This window comes from Lampetra planeri, chromosome 1 (assembly GCF_965212315.1).
Source record: "Lampetra planeri chromosome 1, kcLamPlan1.2.h2, whole genome shotgun sequence".
Lineage (NCBI taxonomy): Eukaryota > Metazoa > Chordata > Hyperoartia > Petromyzontiformes > Petromyzontidae > Lampetra > Lampetra planeri.
This window is the reverse complement of record NC_136107.1, coordinates 28,522,553-28,541,154: the sequence shown is the minus strand read 5'-3', so window position 1 is coordinate 28,541,154 and position 18,602 is coordinate 28,522,553. Positions and strand designations below refer to the sequence as shown.

At 45.9% G+C, this 18,602-nt stretch overlaps 1 protein-coding gene across 1 annotated transcript in view; it reads left to right on the top strand.

Annotated features, from left to right (window-relative positions):
• LOC144738795 (carbonic anhydrase-related protein 10-like) overlaps positions 1-18,602 on the top strand; it is a 57,543-nt gene that overhangs the window by 11,711 nt on the left and 27,230 nt on the right. The window contains exon 2 of the mRNA XM_078622121.1: positions 8,353-8,495. Within this exon, the coding sequence (XP_078478247.1) occupies positions 8,353-8,495 (143 nt within the window). The remainder of the gene's footprint in view (positions 1-8,352; positions 8,496-18,602) is intronic.

The following is an 18,602-nucleotide window of genomic DNA, read 5'->3' as shown; positions in this document are numbered from 1 at the left end:
GGGACAGCACGCGGCTATCGTAGCCTACCACGCATTCCATGCCGCCCTTGGACTGTGACAGAACGGCCCCGATCCCGGTGTCACTAGCGTCCGTATCCAGAACAAAAGGGCGATCAAAATCCGGATAGTCCAATGTCGGCACCGTCGCCAAACGATCGTGTAGGCCCTCAAACGCCGTTTCCTCCGGCGGTCCTCAACTGAACCTCCGACCCTTCCCCGTAAGGAGGTGCAAGGGCCGAGCGATCATAGCAAAGTTCGGAACGAACCTGCGATAATATGAGGCAAACCCAAGGAAGCGACGTACGTCCCCAACTGAGGCCGGGGTTGGCCAGTTGCGAACGCACGCCGTCTTCTCTGGGTCCGTGGCCACCCCGTCCGCACTGACTGTGTCCCAAATAACGCACGGATCGTTGCAGTAGGTGACACTTTGTGGGTTTAAATTTCAGATTGGCGGAGCGCATCCTAGCAAACACCGTTTCCAATCTCTGTAGATGTTCGTCAAATGTGCGGCTAAAGACGATGACATCGTCTAAATATATCAAACATGTCTCCCACTGCAGACCCGTTAACACCAGCTCCATCAACCGCTGAAAAGTGGCGGGGGCAGCATTCAAGCCCATCAGAAGACAATTAAACTGAAATAAGCCCTGCGGCGTACGAAAAGCCGTCTTTTCCCTCGAGGACTCATCCAGGGGAAGCTGCCAGAATCCCGAGGAGAGATCAAGCGTTGAAAAAAATTTCTCCCAGGACAAGGCATCGAGGGAATCATCCATACGCGGCAGGGGGTACGCGTCTGCCACGGACACTTTGTTTAATTTGCGAAAATCGACGCAAAATCGCAGTTTCCCATCCTTTTTCTTCACAAGGACTACCGGCGCGCCCCATGGACTGTTAGACGGGGATATTATGTCAGCAGCCAGCATGTCCTCCACTGCGCCGCGAACATGATCCCGCTCCGTCGGGCTCAACCGATGCGAGTTCAACCAAATCGGAGCGGCGTCCCCCGTATCAATGTGGTGCGAAAGAAAGGAGGTGCGTCCCAAGTCAAAATCATCCAAGCTGAACACGTCGGAATAACTTAGCAACAGCGCGCGAAGCGCGGACCGTTGTTCCCCGGTCAGGGATGAGTTCTCCCCTCACAACTCGGCAACCCATCGATCATCCTGCCCCGTGGGGCCCGAAACCCCCCCTACCATGTCCCTGCGGCCCCGGTCGTCATGGGCCGTGAACGCAGTCGTGGCGTGAGCCAAAACCGTTAACATTCTCCGCACTCCCATTCAGCACTTGTAAAAACGGAGGCTGACCCGGCCGGACAATCGTTTGTGCCCCAACTAGCACCGACCCGCCCGTTATAGCCGTGGATGGTGATAACAAAACCCCCGCCGCTCCCTCAACGCCAGGCACTGGTTTCCGATATCTCAACGGAATAAGCATCTGCGAACCAGGTGGAATGTCAACAGATACCTCGGACAGCGCCTGCACCTGGCAGACAGGGGCAGACTGGCCCCAGGGCGACGGCAAGAACGAAATTTTCCGACCCCCCGGCAATTCAATGCAATTTTGATTAACCCTTATTTGAATGGGCATTTTTGCCAGGAAATCGGTCCCCAACAAACAGGGCACCACGAGGGACCTGGAAATCAATACGGTCCCTGAAGCCGACACCCCCCCAATCGATATGTTGGCGTCCACCTGGCCCACAATGCCCATACTTCCCCCGTTCGCCGCTATGCAAGAGTCATAAACCGGTCGCACTCTCCCCAGCGGAATGCCCAAGAGATGGAAAATGACGTCTGATATAATGGTCGCGGACGCACCGGAGTCCACCAAAATACGCACCTCGACCCCCTGAATAGAACCAGGCACAGTGGACGACCCAGTAGTGGCCGCAACCACCCTCCGTGCCAATCTCCGCCACTGCGTCAGCGAGCGACACGGGTCAATCGGCGGCCCCCCGTTGTTAATGACACACGGACCGTGTGGCGATGGTGATGCATGAGGTGACAGGCCTTGCCGGGTGTCTGATGCGCACCGACTTGCCTGTCCTGGATGGTCCTTTCGCGTCACGTCCGTGGCCGAGGCTTCCTGCTGGGGCGGCCCCGGGATGCGAGCCCAACAATCCCTGGCGAAGTGGCCCTTACGGCCGCAGCGGAAACACTCCACGTCGTTTCGGCGCGCGGCACCCCCTCTGTCCCGACGCTCCCGCGTCGGCGGCCCGGACCCCAGCCCCGCTCCCCCTCGAGCAGGCCACTGGGCGGAGGCGGCCATCAACTCCTGCGGACCCTTGTCGTCAGGAACGTAGACCGCCTTAGGATCCCACCCTGTAGCACCGCCTTCGACGATGGGGCCCCCCGTCCAAGCTGACACCTGTTTCCACCGTCGAAGGTTAAATTGGGCATCTAAGCACTTAGCTGCAGCACGGGATGTCAACTTATCATGGCCGCACACCGGCATGAGGATCCCCAAGTCTCTAGATAATTCCAGCATCTTGCCCAATACGAGGGGTTCCAACAAATCAGGCTCCGTCTCAGGATATGCGGCCATAGCCAGTTCCAGAACGGCACCTCGGAATGCCAGCGGCGATTCTTCAGGTGCCCGTTGCCGCTGTACGAATCTACGATGAGCATCATCCGGAGGCTCATACGCGTCCGCCATTTCCTCAAAGACCCCCTGTAGCGTCCTCTTCTTTTCGGCCTTGATGGAGCGGAAGAACCTGACAGACTCGTCGTCGAGAAGTGTTGGTAGGACTTCCAGGGCCTCCGCGTCCGTCCATTTGGCGGATCGTACAGCCGCTTGAAAACGGCAGGTGAATGCGCTCCAATCGCTGCCGATGGAGAATTCTTTAACAGTTGTCAAATGATGGCTGCGGGTCCTTGCTCCGCCGTCCTCCGTCGATGGTGACTCGTGCGGCAGCAACAAGATGGCGTCACTCCGCAACGTGTTCAAGATGGCGGCTCCCCGCGGTGGAGGGCGTAAGATGGCGGCTTCCCGCCGTTTCTCCTCGGCCACGCCCAAGATGGCGGCTTCGTGCCGCGTGGTGGAGAGGGCTGATGGCGTCGGCAAGGCCCCGGCCCGCTGTTCCCCGCTGGGCCTCCCTGAAGTCGTCGCCGGCGTCACGAGGTCGCACAACTGCGTCAACACCGCCTTAAGTGCCTCCAGTTGGGCCGCCACCTGTCGCCATCCTTCATCAGCGTCCACTTGCGCGGATGGACCCACCGAAGCGGCAACGTCCTGCACCCCCGGACCGTCACTCGTCCCAGCGTCGCTTCCCCCGTCCATCGTCGGTAGCGCCACCGCTGGAGGGAAGTCGTCTTCAGAAGATGCTGCAGAAGATGGTGCAGGGACGTTCTTTCTTCTGAGCTGTTTTGACATGCCGTTTCACTTCTGACACCAGTGTAATAAAGGACTCTTTCACAGTGTCGATCTCCGTTGTCCTTTATTTGGGTTCGTGTAATCTCGCTCCCACAGCGTCCTCGCTCAGGCCCGCTCCTCCTCCGTCGATCACTCCACAGCCACCCTGCTGCTCCGTTCTGCAGCCACACTGCTGCTCCGCCCTAAAGCCACACTGCTGCTCCGCTCTGCAGCCCCACTACTGCTCCGCTCTGCAGCCAGCCTTCCACAGCCCGCTAGCCCCCTGCGCCCTGACACCGTTGGCCGACGGTGCCGAGGTCTCCCAACACGTGGCGATCGCGCCACCCTCCCCGTACTGCCCAGCGTGGCCTCCTCCCGTTTCACTCCGTCTCAACTCCCCGATCCCCTTCCGGTTCTCTCCCTAAATCCTCTCCCCCACGTGACCCTAACTCCTCCCTCTCCTCAGGTGACCAAGACTACGCCCCCCTCAATCCTTGCTCGCATTACATTTGTATCAGCAATAGATCAATTATCGGCAATGCACAATCGATGCAAGTGAACATGGAGATAGCCTAGTGGTAAGACTGAGACTATGATTGATTGCATTATGACCGGGGTGCAACAATCTATTCTTAGGATCAGAGCTAACGGGGCTGCAGATGTCAGTTCAGCCTGCAGCCGAGTTGTTGCAGAAATCAGAGTGAAGCTACGGAGCGAGCGAACCACAGATGCACCTTTGACACGGCAAAGCTAAAGGTCTTCGAGGTGCAAACTTGACAGAAAAGGGGGAGTCAGAGGCAGGAGCGGATACACGCTGGGCAGGCTTATTAGCTGTATTGCATTTCCAATGTGAATTTTGATTAACTATATAAACCCCTTTTAAAAGAACGGAAAGATAACATTTGATAGTATGGTGCCGCGGTGGTGAGATTTTAACTACATAGCCTGGTACACAGAAAGTCGTGGTTAAGATCCCGACCCTCATGGCTATATATTTTTTTCTCCCTGTGGTTGCGTGGATTTTTCTTCGGGTCCTCTGGTTTTTCCTTCCACTTTTAGAATCAACGTCACGGATTTAGAGCAATGGTCTTGAAACGTTTCCGGCTGCGTACCCTTTTAAAAATAATATTGCCTACCACGTCATACCCCCTTCTGAGATCAAACTTTTTATTTATCCTAGATAAATCTGATGAGCTACACAGCTCTTTTTTTCTCAGATATCCAGTAGGGGTGGGTCAGAAAGTAACAACAACAAACAATACAACATAAACGATCAGAGTGCAAAGTATAGAGAAGGTAAACAAATAACTAAAAATAAATAACTAAAACTAAACTTTGTTTTACCAGGTAAAGCCTACTGGACTATGTAGCTCTTTTTCAGAAGCGACCGGGCCACAAATGATAGCTCAACGAAGTGGCTCATGTGGAAATTTATAGCCGCCAAATAATCACAATGCATGTTTCCAACCATGGAGGAAAAAACTGGAGGACCCGGAGAAAAAAATCCACATAACCACGGGGAAAGACACACGTAAGACGAGGAAGATAACATAATGCTACCATGATGCGCCTTAAATTAAAAAAAACATAAGGAAATAAGTTCAAATTGTATAAAGTACACCTTAAGAGCTAGCCATGGTATTGGAACAAACTCGCGGAGTAGAATCTATTATTGTAGTAAGTTTATTTTATTTTAAAAGGCACAAAGCACAATAACATATTGTTTCGCCATAAAATATGTTTTTTCTCGCATACCCCCTGATGAGAGCTCACATAACCCCTAGGGGTACGCGCAGTACCACAGTTTGAAATCCATTGGTTTGGATTTATTTGGCTGCTATACAGTGGCGTCGCTAGGGTTGGTGTCACCCAGTGCGGTAACTTATGGTGTCACCCCTCATGGACTTTTGCCGGTCCCAGACCATACAGAATCCTTAGTAATGTTTTTGTACTAATTTTACTCGTAAATCGTAATTCCCGTATATTACTGAATGTAATGGCAATAATAGTGACGTAAACAACTAGCAAAATTTAAATTAAACCTTTAAATTACAACATTTCCTTTAATTACGATTTCATTCTCAAAAAAGTTATTGATAAAGGTGCACAAATAATAATTACCACAATATTGTAGCTAAAACACCAGAAAATTTGATAGAATCAGTGACGATAAAAACACAAGCAGCAACGAAAACAACAGCGCGTGCTTGTAGCGCATGCAGACGAAACCATGTGACTCGAAGCGTCACTGTAGTTGGGTAACAATGACAGCTTTGACCGGAGCGCATTAGGTTCAAAAAGTAAATTAGCATAGGCGGAAAGGCTTTCCCACCTGATGACGGACGCTTGTGTTGCGCCCGGAACGTCGTGATTTATTTTATTTTATACCTACGTGACTTTACCGAAAGAACCAAAGGTGTAATAATACACATTCTTGCAGATGTGTATTAGAAATTACATGCACCCAGGGAAATGCGTGGTTAAAACATAGCAAGTGGAAGGAATAATTCATTCGCATATTGCTGAAATCTACAAACCTGCCATTAATTCCTCTTTAAAGTTGATGTCGTAATAAATCTAGATTTGAAGTTTTCGTGACTGCAGGGTAAAGTCACGTAGGTATAAAATAAAATTAATTAAATCACGACGTTTTGGGCGCAACACAAGCGTCTGTCATCAGGTGGGACAACCACAGCAAGAAACAATTGCTGAAGTGGGCAAAAGGGCTGCTATAACAAGAGGCTATATAGATAAGAGAAGGGGGAGGAACCAGGGAGGATAGATAGAGAGGGGGTGTGGGGTAGGGGGAGTGGAGCACTGCCAAGTGAAGCGCTGCTAGAAGGGAGGGGGGTGTGAGGTAGGGGGAGTGGAGCGCTGCCAAGTGAAGCACTGCCAGGAGGGATTAAAGGGCGAGTACGGAAAAATGCCGGCAGGCGGGGGAAGTAAGCGGGGCTGGGAGTGGGAGGCTGACGAAGACTGGAGATGTGGATATGAAGGCAACACCATAAAGCAGTTAAGGTTTTACCTGGTTAATAACATCTTTCCAATGATTGCTCAATTTGTATCCATCTTCTCGGTTGAAGTTACGTTTATGTTTATACTGGTAGGAACGAAGTGGACCAGCCTACAATAGATTATATCGTCCGTCCGTCCGTCCGACCGTCGGGTCCGACCGTGTAGCAACATCGCCCCCTACTGCAAACACTTGGCATGACCCTACAAAAACCTTTAGACTCAGTGACGCTTTCCTGGCTAAACAAGTGTAACATTCCCTTATAATTCTCTCAGATAGCTTTTAATTAAAACATTTAAATTAATGAGGCTTTCCTGGCTAAACAAGTGTAACATTCCCTTATAATTCCCTGAGATAGCTTTTAATTAAAACTTTTAAATTCAAATTTTATAATTAAAACTTTTAAATTCAAATTTTACTCACAGCGCCCTAAAGCCTACAGCTAGGCCTAAAGCCTCGAACTACGCCTATCACTCTCCCTTCGTATCGTACCCCCGCGTGTGTGCAAGGGAGTTAATGTTTAACAACGTTACATTCCCTGATGCTTTTAAATAGAAACATTTAAATTTCAAGCTTTTACATAAATAATAAAAACATTTAATTATAAAATTAACTCACGGCGGCCTAAAGCCTACAGCTAGGCCTAAAGCCTAGAACTAGGCCTCAACCTCTCCCTTCGTATCGTACCCCCGCGTGTGTGAAAGGGAGTTAATGTTTTACAATGTAACATTCCCTGATGTTTTTAAATAGAAACATTTACATTTAAAGCTTTTACATAAATAATTAAAACATTTAAATTACAAATTAACTCACAGCGGCCTAACGCCTACACCTAGGCTTAAAGCCTAGAACTAGGCCTCACACTCTCCCTTCGTATCGTCCGATTCGGTGTAGCAACATCGCCCCCTACTGCAAACACTTGGCAGGACCCTACAAAAACCTTTAGACTCAGTGGGGCTTTCCTGGCTAAACAAGTGCAATAATACATTATGTTTATATTCTTTGGTTATTCGTTCCTACCAGCCCACCCCGCAGGGTCCTGTTATATCTGAATGGCTTCATGATTTAACGTCGTGATTTAATTTATTTTATTTTATATCTACGTGACTTTTCCGAAAGAACCAAAGTGTGTTGATGTCGTACTCTGGTAATATTTTACATTTGATGTGTGGATTTAAAAGTGCAAAGCCTCCCTCCACCTGCTGTATGTCACCATGGACTGAGAAGTCTCTTGTGCATTCGCGTTCCTACGATATGGTGGCCCTGTGGGCCACACACGCCACTGGCATGGGCTACACAATGCACTCATCAGCTGTAGTACTTTAGATGGAGGTCACGATATTACACTCAATCATGTTCATTGCAAAACCACATTTTTCCCCCTCATAAGCGACATTGTCATGTCCAACTAATTTCGAATTTAGTAGTTTTCTGATATATATTTTAAATGCATACATGTTCTTAAAACTGCAAATATTAGACATACACTAAATTTGAAAAAAAACATTCTAGCCAGGGAATATTGTCTGAAAAAATAAATGTGAGTGGACTAATTCTCCTTTACGAACAGAACCGGGGTCAAGTTAATTATAAGCAGGTCCACATGTCCACAAACGTTCCTGACAAATTCTTCACAGTAAAACGTAAAGTATTTACGGTCACATTTCGATTTAAAGCTTTCGTGACTGCAGGGATTCATCTTCTTGGTTCTTTCGGTAAAGTCACGTAGAAGGGAAGTAATAAAATAATAAAAATAAAACATAATAAAATAATTCTCACGACGTTTCGGCCACAACGCAAGCAAGTGTTTCATTCTTCACCTGAGGACGGCTGCTTGCGTTGTGGCCGAAACGTCGTGAGAATTATTTTATTATGTTTTATTTTTATTGTATTACTTCTCTACTACGTGACTTTACCGAAAGAACCAAGAAGATATTTACGGTCACGTTTTTCCAATGTTTGGCCACCGGTGTGTGTGTGTAATGTAGGCCCGGCATTCTGGGGCCTGGTAAACTCTGCATGGAGCCTGTGCTCCGTAGGTAAGAAGCAGTCACCCGTCAACATCGAGACCAGTCGGATGATCTTCGACCCCTTTCTGCTGCCCCTGCGCATCAACACTGGCGGAAGAATGGTGAGCATTGTCTTGTCCGCATTGTCTTGTCTACATTGTTTGAGCAACACGATGCAATGTACAGTGTGTTACACATTACAGGTCTTTGAAAAACATTCATCAATAACACTGTGGCCTTAAAATGGAAAAAGGTGACGTTTCAGTCTATGCCCCTTCTTCATAGTGTAGTGAGTCACTTCGGAGACACTATTTAGAAGGCAACAACATCTATTCTACACTACATAACACCGTTACACACGGGACTATAATGCACCTAACTCTTGCACTCGTTACATACGGGACTATAATACGCCTATCTCTTGCGCACACAGGGTAACTATAACCGGATCAGAACAGCCAACATGCTGTGTGACCCACGACGTCGGAGATGGAAGATGTAGCACTTGGGTTCCACTTCACCTGCATACGGCCCCAATATTCGATTGGGGCCTCCCTTTTATGACTCTCGGCGCGGCATGGTTCCACCCTCGGCCGCGCCTCCCTCTGGAACATTCCCGAAGGTTCCAGACTACCTTGCATCTCCCACCTGCCTGGCTCCGCCCTTAACCACGCCCCCTTCAGGAACTTTATAGACGATTACTGGCTACACTTCCCGTGTTCCCTTGGTCCCCAGTGACCAATTATGTGGCAATTACTCTCTGCGCTGGCGGAGTGGCTGCTCTCTGCTAGCACCCGGTACTACGCCCCTAGCGACCCGCTGTATGGTACTGCATGGCGTGCTAGCCTCTGCACCCATATTTCCTTGTTCTACAGCACTTAGCACTACGCGCCGTAGTGATCCATTTAACATCACTACAATAGCATACAGAGAGGCCAGAAAAATATAGTGGATAAGAGTTGTTGCAGATAAAACATAACATTCTAAAAAGTGTTTTATTAGCATATGTAAAGTTACATATTATATGACATACTAGTTCAAAACGCCTATCTTTGCCAGGACATAGTTTTCAATAAATATAATAATGAACTTGATATTATTTTTTACAATTTGTATATGATCAAACACTAACAACTACTCCAAAAAATTATGTTTTTCCTCGAAACAAAAATTGTTGACAACTTAATTCAACTTCTTATCTTTAAAGACATACCCACCGGAAACCGCTCAATTTAAAGATTCTGTTTTTTTTTTATTAAAAAGAAAAAAAAAGGGAGCTGGTAGGAACGTTGGGTTGCTCGATCAATGGCCAGGGTCAACGGCGGCGTGATGTATTCCGCAATTATTCCCGACTGTGAGGGCGGGCACAAGCCGGCGTGAGTAGGTTAAACGTTGAGTTTTATAAGGGCACCACGGGATGGCCAGCCCCTCCCCACCCAGCCCCACCCCTCCCACCCCCCACCCAGCCCCTCCCCACCCTCCCCACCCAGCCCCTTCCCACCCTCCCCACCCAGCCCCACCCTCCCCACCCTCCCCTCCCCACCCCTCCCACCCCCCACCCAGCCCCACCCTCCCCACCCTCTCCACCCAGCCCCTCCCCACCCAGGCCCTCCCCACCCTCCCCTCAACACCCAGCCCCTCCCCACCCTTCCCTCCCCACCCAGCCCCTCCCTCCCCACCCAGCCCCTCCCTGCACGATGGACGGACGGACACAATAATACCCTGTGTGCTAGTGTAACCAGGAGGTTTCTACCAATAATACTTTATGAGAGTAAGGTTCTATCTTTTACCGTTTTCGAATTATTCCGATTTTAATGTCATAAAATGCGCATTATTTTGTTGAAATCTGCTTGAATCGGAAATATCTCAAAAACAATAAAATAGAGAACAATGGATCTTTCTTTAATTTTATTTGCTGTTTAATGCTCTATCAAACGAAGAAAAACACGATCTTATATTTGGAATAGTTTCTGTATGACACTCATAAACATAAAACTTGATTTTAGAGACCGACCGAAACTGAATTTCTGGTTTCGGCCGAAACTAAAAGTAAACCGAAAGTAAAATATTTACTTTTGGCCAAAACCGAAAGTAAACCGAAAGTTTTTGGCTTCGGCCGAAACAGAAACTATGCCAAAAGAGGCCATTTGCCAACTTTCGGCGCCGAAACCGAATTTCGGTCGGCCTATAATTGTCAGACTTCGAATCTCGGTATCAACACGCGTGTAGACTGAAGCGAACGCAACACATAAGCCAAGGCGGGCAGGCGGCTGGGAACAGACAACAGAGGTACTTTGTTGTCATCCCGCCAAAGAGACCCCACGCACGGATGGAGATGCAGGCTGCTGTCTGTTGACTGGTCGTATTTACATTAGCAGACCATGGTTGCGGCTGTAACCTCGCTCCCAAGCTGCTGCTGCTGACGTGTGTGTGTTTTCAGCCTATTGTATAGGATTGCCTAGCACCGACTGACCGGCCGATAGGCAGAGTGATAGACGTAGCACTAGCATTATATTCTAAAAATAGATATTCGGTTGACGAATGATGACCGAAAGTCAATGTCAGTTTCGGCCGAAACCGAAACCAGACCGAAAGTTAAAAATTGACTTTCAGCCGAAACTGATTTAAGGCCTCGACGCAGAGGCGTTGTTTCTCTGTGTGCCTATGTGTGTGTCTCTCTCTTTGTATCTCTGTGTTATCTCTCTCTGCTTATGTGTCTGTCTATATGTCTCCGTGTCTGTGTTTTCTCTCTCTCTCAAATTTAGCAATCTTTAGAAGAACGTAATCAACCAGGTAGGGTGTTGACTGTTATGTTAGCCGACTCTCTGTGTTGTATTGCATTATATTTCTAAGTTTGCTAGGTTTGTTTTCTCTTTCATTTGTACTTGATGATGATCGAAACGTCGTATGCTATTATTTCATTTCTTATTTTCTCTTTCTACGTGACTTTACCGAAAGAACCAAAGAGTAACTCATAAACATGTTAATGGGGCACTTAAAATCGAGATTTGGGGGCCTTAAAATGATTTTCAGATTGTTCCTGTTGTTTATGTCCTAAAAGCTACCTATGTACCACATTTCAGCTTTCTTCCTTGTCGGAAGTACCCTTAAGGTTTTTGGGACGTACAGATTAAGGTATTTATATAGATTAGTAGCTATTGAATTACAATACACAAAATATTTACAATGGAATAAACTCATTAATATTCAAATAAAAAATTCATTATAACAAAAAATGATTCATGGGACCTCCTTTGCCAGTGCCAAAATATAAGTATAGGTTTTTCCCATTTTTTCTGGCAACAAAACTGAAACCTTTCTACGAGGAATCATGTCTGCATTAACCACAATACTTGTGGTGAGAATGCAAACGAAAAACATACTCTGATAATATATGCATTGTCCTTAAGACTGATTGGTCCACACCAGAGGCAGTTTTCTTTTGTGCCTCGTCTCAAACGATGTTAGACCAGAGGATGCCAAAAGGCCTTTTGGCGTCCTATGGTCTCACAATTCTTAAAAAATCATAATTTACATATTTTCTTACTGGCATTAGTGGCACATGAATTTAACTTTCAAGTGGTTAAGCTTTACTAATCCGTGGAGGTTAGGATTATGATTATTGCAGTGAGATTAGCTTAGGCAATGTCTTAATGGCCCACTTATACAGACGGCATCTGAGGACGAGGAGGCTCATGGGACAACCTGCATATGTTTATTAACTGCAACGCCATTCGTAGGACAACCAATTAGGAGTACTGTACAGTTATTTGCATACTTTTTTTCTTCATATTTAAGACCTCGTGTAGAGAAGGATATTTTATATGGCTGTATTCAGAATGAGGACCGTGGAAATTATCAATCTCTGGGCACTCGAGCGCGAGAGTGAGAGCTGTATGGTAATCCTAGAGCCTCGGGGCAATATTTGCAATTTTGATGTCCTAATGGAAAGCCACTGTGTGCACTTTAGCATTAAATAACATGATCACTCTCATCATGGACAGAGCTTTAGTTTTACACTCTGACCCTAGGCTATAGCTGCATTTCTAAATAAATGGCTGAATAGAATATATGGGCATACCACGGATAAAATAACTTTTTACATTTCAGCTTTGGGGCATAACAATGACCTCATAAATTTGTGTATAGTAATTGAAAAAGTGTCTGAGGCAATGTTCTTGACTGTATGTTGTTTTGTATACTGCACAACGGGTCACCAGTAACCACCGTGTCTATAAATTACATCTTGCCCATGGGGCAAACCGCTTATTTTTGGTGCTATCCACGAATTCCCAAAGGTGTAGCATTTAAGCATTTCAAGTAGTGGTTAGCGCTGCGCTGCACTACAAACCCGGCGACCCGGGTTTCATTCCCACTCACGGCCAACACCAGTGACGATTATCTCAACCGGTCCTGGGCCTCCCCTATGTCGACTCAACCGCAAATGAGTACCTGGTACAATGTCTAAAAATCGGCACTAGGTACTGGCGGAGCCAGTGGGGGGGGGGTGGTAGCACGTGCCCCCCCAATGATCCGATCGAAATCCCTAATTTCGATCGAATCATTGGGGTTTATTAGTAATAGATCGGCATTTTGCGACCCCCACTGCCACTGTTTATTATTATGTGCCAGGGATTATATGAGATGATAGGACAATAGTCTGAGTCCATAATTGGCAATACGTAACGGCAAAGCAGTTATAAGTGACTCACAGAATTGTGCGCAGTTGCGTATACAGTACACGACTTCCCTGAAGGCATTCACCTTCAGTGAGCGCGATGGCGATCACACACGGCTCGATTTCGACCGTCGATCGATGGCTGCGCCATCGCCACACACGCGTCGAATAAAAAGCAAGGGACAAGTCTTTACTTACTTACAACTCCTATCATTTTTCATTGCTGGAGGGGTTGCCCCCCCTACCTGAAAATCCTGGCTCCGCCATTGCCACTAGGGAAACAAAGGCGGCCAGGCGTGGTGTTGGTCACCCACCCCCTCCCATGTTGTCTCGGCCTTCATTGGTGCTCATCAACAACACTAGCTCCTAGAGTCTGTTAAGGCTATACGGGGGATCTTTGTCCTTGTGGCATGCGTGCGTGGCATACGCTAGAGCAGGGGTTGGCAACCTGCTGCTCTTTGGCTGCCCCTGTGCGGGCAGTTTTTATTTTTTAAACTGAATTTACTTTATTCGGCTCTTTTTAACACTCTAAAGCATGGGCCGGCAAACCTGCGGCTCTGGAGCCGCATGCCAGCGGCTCTTTAAGTACCGCCGTTGCTTCGTGACATCATTATTTATTTAGGGACCACCACCGTCTCCCGTATTTGCATTTGCATTGTGCGGCTCTTGAAATATTTAGTTGTTTTTTTGTTACCGGCGAAGATATTACCAACCCCCCTGCACTAGAGCAGTGGTCGTCGATCCCACCAAAACATTTGATTTCAAATTTTCGATTTCAAAATAAAATGATTTTTTTTACTTCTGCCTACGAAACGTTCGAAAAGTTTCATTCGCAGGCGTTATGAAAGTGGATAGCTTTAAGTATTCTTAGGTTTTCTCGGTAAAGTCACGTAGGTAAAACATTAAAATTAATAAAAGTAAAATAAAATAAAAATCACGACGTTTCGGAGGCAACACAAGCTTCCGTCTTCAGGTGGAACCGTCAAAGCCACGACAGCTGTATCAAGTAAATGAGAGATTACAAGAGCTACCACTCCGTATATATAATGGTTGGAGAGGGGGGAAGGGCCAAGTACGGCACACTTTTTATTAATATGGTAAGGTGAGGCTTAAGAGGCTGAGCCTTTGTTATGGAGAGGTACGGTTTGTGACTAAGCCTGGCCTACATAACAATAGTGTGAAAAAAGAAACAACTACACATGGTAAACAAGCCTGGCTGTCTATCAATAACCTGTAATAGTTGTCTGTCAAGTAAGATGGTCCAAATAAGTGTAGTTAAATCTTTTTTGCATGGTTAATCACATCTTTCCAATGATTACTCAGTTTGTAACCATCATCACGGTTGAAATTATGTCTGTGTTTGTATATTTGTATGGCTTCGTGTACAAACCTTTGATGGTAGCCAGGAGGTTTGCAGAGAACCTTGGTCTCGGAAAAGACAATTTCATGAGAGCCCACCGAGTTGTAGCAATGATCGGCAACGGCCGAAGAATCAGTTCTGCCGTGTTTCAGATCTGACTTGTGCTCGCGGACACGATCAGTAACATGACGTTTCGTTTCTCCAATGTAGCAATCACCACAACTGCAACTCAATTTGTAGACTCCAGGATACTGTAAGTCAGGAACGACATCCTTCACAGATGGAATTAGATCACGGATTTTATGCACTGTACTGAATCGGACTTGGATCTTATGTTTGTTTAGAATTTTGGAGATCTTTTTGGTCACTACTTGAAACCTGATTCCCACCACCACCCATCTCAAAAGAATGCTCTCATCAAAACGCTATACCACAGAGCTCATGGCATTTCTGACCAACACCACCTGGCCAGTGAATTAAGACATGTATATCGGGCCCTCGGGATGAATGGATACTCTGACCGCACCATCCGCCAAGCTGTTTCTCCCACCATACAGAAACAGCCACATGAAACTCCGATCAAAACTATCACGTTGCCATACATAGCAGGCGTGACCAAAAATATCTCCAAAATTCTAAACAAACATAAGATCCAAGTCCGATGCAGTACAGTACATAAAATCCGTGATCTAATTCCATCTGTTAAATATGTCATTCCTGACTTACAATACCCTGGAGTCTACAAACTGAGTTGCAGCTGTGGTGATTGCTACATTGGAGAAACGAAACGTCATATCTCTGATCGTGTCCGCGAGCACAAGTCAGATCTGAAACACGGCAAAACTGATTCTTCCACTGTTGCCGATCATTGCTACAATGCTGTGGGCTCTCATGAAATTGTCTTTTCCGAGACCAAGGTGCTCCGCAAACCTCCTGGCTACCATCAAAGGTTTGTGCACGAAGCCATCCAAATATACAAACACAGACATAATTTCAACCGTGATGATGGGTACAAACTTAGTAATCATTGGAAATATGTTATTAACCATGCAAAAAATATTTAACTACACATATTTGGACCATCTTATTTGACAGGCACTATTCTTCAGTTACCGAATAGTTTCTTCTTCTTTTTTTACACACTGGTTTTCCTGCTTTAAGTTTTACCACACATATTTGGCAAATCTAGAATTAATCCCAGCAATGTAGCAAAGTGCTGTTTCATCTACATAACAAAGGCTCAGTCCCATTCACAGCAGCTGCACCTTTACATCAGCCGCACCTTAACAACTCTTGGAACCTCCCAGTTCAACCAGTCTACACAAAAAAAGGCTCATTCCTAGAAGTGGTTTCAGCCGCACCACCTCTACATAACAAAGGCTCAGTCCCATTTACAGCAACCGCACCTTTACATCAGCCGCACCTTAACAACTCTTGGAACCTCCCATTTCAACCAGTCTACACAACAAAGGCTCATTCCTAGCAACGTGCTTCAGCCGCACCGACCCTCACAATAATAATAGGGGCCTGCCTTGGCTCCTCCCACCCTCAACCAGCATATATACAAGGACTGTTTTCTTGGAATTTTTCTAACTTGATACAGCAATCGTGCTGTGACGGTTCCACCTGAAGACGGAAGCTTGTGTTGCCTCCGAAACGTCGTGAATTTTATTTTATTTTTATTTTACTGTTATTAATTTAAATTTAAATTTTTTACTTACGTGACTTTACCGAAAAAAACCTAAGAATATGTGTGTTACAGAGCAAACAATTTCAGTTAACCACGTTTTGCTGGTGCTTTGCAACCAGTTTCTTCAGGCGATTGCCAGAATTTTGAAGATTTCCTGTTTTCGATCATAAACGGGGTTTGGTGATGTCATCTCTGTGAAAGGACCCAGGGGGTTAATTTCAGACTCAGAATATTTATTTATACTGGAGGAATCACAAATGTACAGTAAAATGTATTTGATTTAATCGCCTTTACCTTTAAGCGATCTAACCCACACACAAACGTTTACCGTGAATAATATTGGTCAGGAAAGCCTACGCGTTAGATGCCCGTCGAATGAATACTTTTATCTACCAACCAGAAAAAACATCCTTCTCTTGATATCTAACCAAGTTTATAAAGGAGATTGAGGGGGAAAGAAAACAGTGGTGATCTCTGCCTGTGCCGTCTGTGAGGTTCAAGCGTGCATATTAGGCCGCTGTACATGAGCTGTATCGTTCAGTTTCGTTCCAACAAACGGGGCACTACTTTTTCTTTTGCTCAATATGTTCAAAGTTAATAAAAGGTATCCAAGCAAAAAGTTCTCCACGCATTATCCTGCAGTTAATGAGAAAAGTGTAATTTATTGGCGCACTATATTGACTGCGTATTGAGACATATAAAACTGTTGAGCTAGATTTTCAACCAATCAGCATCAAAAATGTAAGTAGGTCTGAGCCAAAATTAAGCCAATATCACTATGCACATGTAAACATGGAGGACGTAAGCAGTACAGCTTCATCTGATAGCGGCGATCAAGCTCGATTAAGGTGAGTTCCACACAGCCATGTCCTTTATGGCAGTGATAGGCAAACGTTTCAAAGAAGCAGGACTACAGGATATGCTGATTGAATCAAATGTGGTAGCTGTTGGTTCAATAAATGGAGTCATTAGTGGACATCACTACAACCGTAGCATTCGTGCACACAAACTCATATTTGAGGCAATGCATATCTTGCGGTTGAGGTCATTTCTTCAGTCCCTTCCTGAGCAACAGCACACTCGTTACATATCAGCCATGGCAGATCTAGTACGAGAGTACAAGTCTGAGGCAGGATTTTCATCTAACTCAGTGTCTGACATATTATCAGATATGCTGTCCTGCTATGATAGATATGTACATGAGATGAACTCCGTTATTCCCACCTTTGGACTTTGGAGCTCATACATTGAAATGGTTCAACTGTTACTGAGTTTCATTAGAGCAACCAGAGACTCTGACTGGAGCCTTCACTTAGCAACAGTGAGACGTATGCTGGCATGGTATTTTGCATATGACCGCCAAAATTATGCAAGGTACCTATCAGCATATTGGGTCGAGATGATCAATCTTCCAAAGACTCATCCACACTGCTATGAAGAAGTTACTGCAAAAGGAAACTGGACAGTACAGCGTAAGGATGCTAAAAGGTTATCATCCATAGCTTGTGACCAAGCAATAGAACAAACCTGCAACCGTGATTCAAAGACCAAAGGCGGCATAACTGGAATAACATTGAACAGAGGTGCCGTCCAGTGATGGATACTGTCTCATCCTGAACGTTCTGCAATCACAAGGCAGTGTGAAATGATGGCTGGAATGCAACATGAAGAGAGGGGTCATAAAGAGTTGGATGCAACAAGAATTGCAAAAGACAATGCTGCTGTTATATCTTTGGTTTCAGCGGTTGAGTCTATGATCAATCCCTTCCTGCCTCGTGAAGATCTTGTATGTATGAGCTCTGGTGTTGTTGCTACAAAGACTGTCAGAGATGACATACAAAGTGCTTGTGATAAAGGTGAAACAGCTCTGAAAATTTTCATCCAAGATCGAGTCCAGTCATTAAAAACAGACTTCTTCTCTCCAATAAAGTCATTGAAGCTCACAACGTTTGGGGATCAAATGAAGAAATCATCCAAGACAAAAGATGGAAATCAAGTCATTCTAAAAAATGACAGGAGACTCTTTGCACGACTGTTAATGATAAGTCAATCCTGGTCTGTAAACTTGAAAGAGATTCTGACATATTCACTTGGCAATATCTCATCCCCGCTAGCAAGCACTGATGGTTCATTAGCCAAAACAAATAAGGCTGCTCGTCTAGCTTGTTTAGAATCAAAGAACAAGGACTGTCATGTGAACAAGACTGTTGGTGATAATGGTGCCCTACTGATAGATGGCATGGCATGACATTGAATATACCAGACACATTTGGTGAGCTTGCTGATGATCTTCTTCAACTTATGATTAAGATGGGTAGAAAGTTCAGTTGTCCAAGGGTCGATTTTGTCATTGATCGCTACCCGGCAGTGAGCATCAAAAATGCTGAACGATCAAGACGTGCTGTTGCTGGACAACAATTACTGCAAATATACAGCATCAAGCAGAAGACTCCAAGTCAGTGGACCAAGTTTCTAGCCAGTGGTGAAAATAAAGAAGCCTT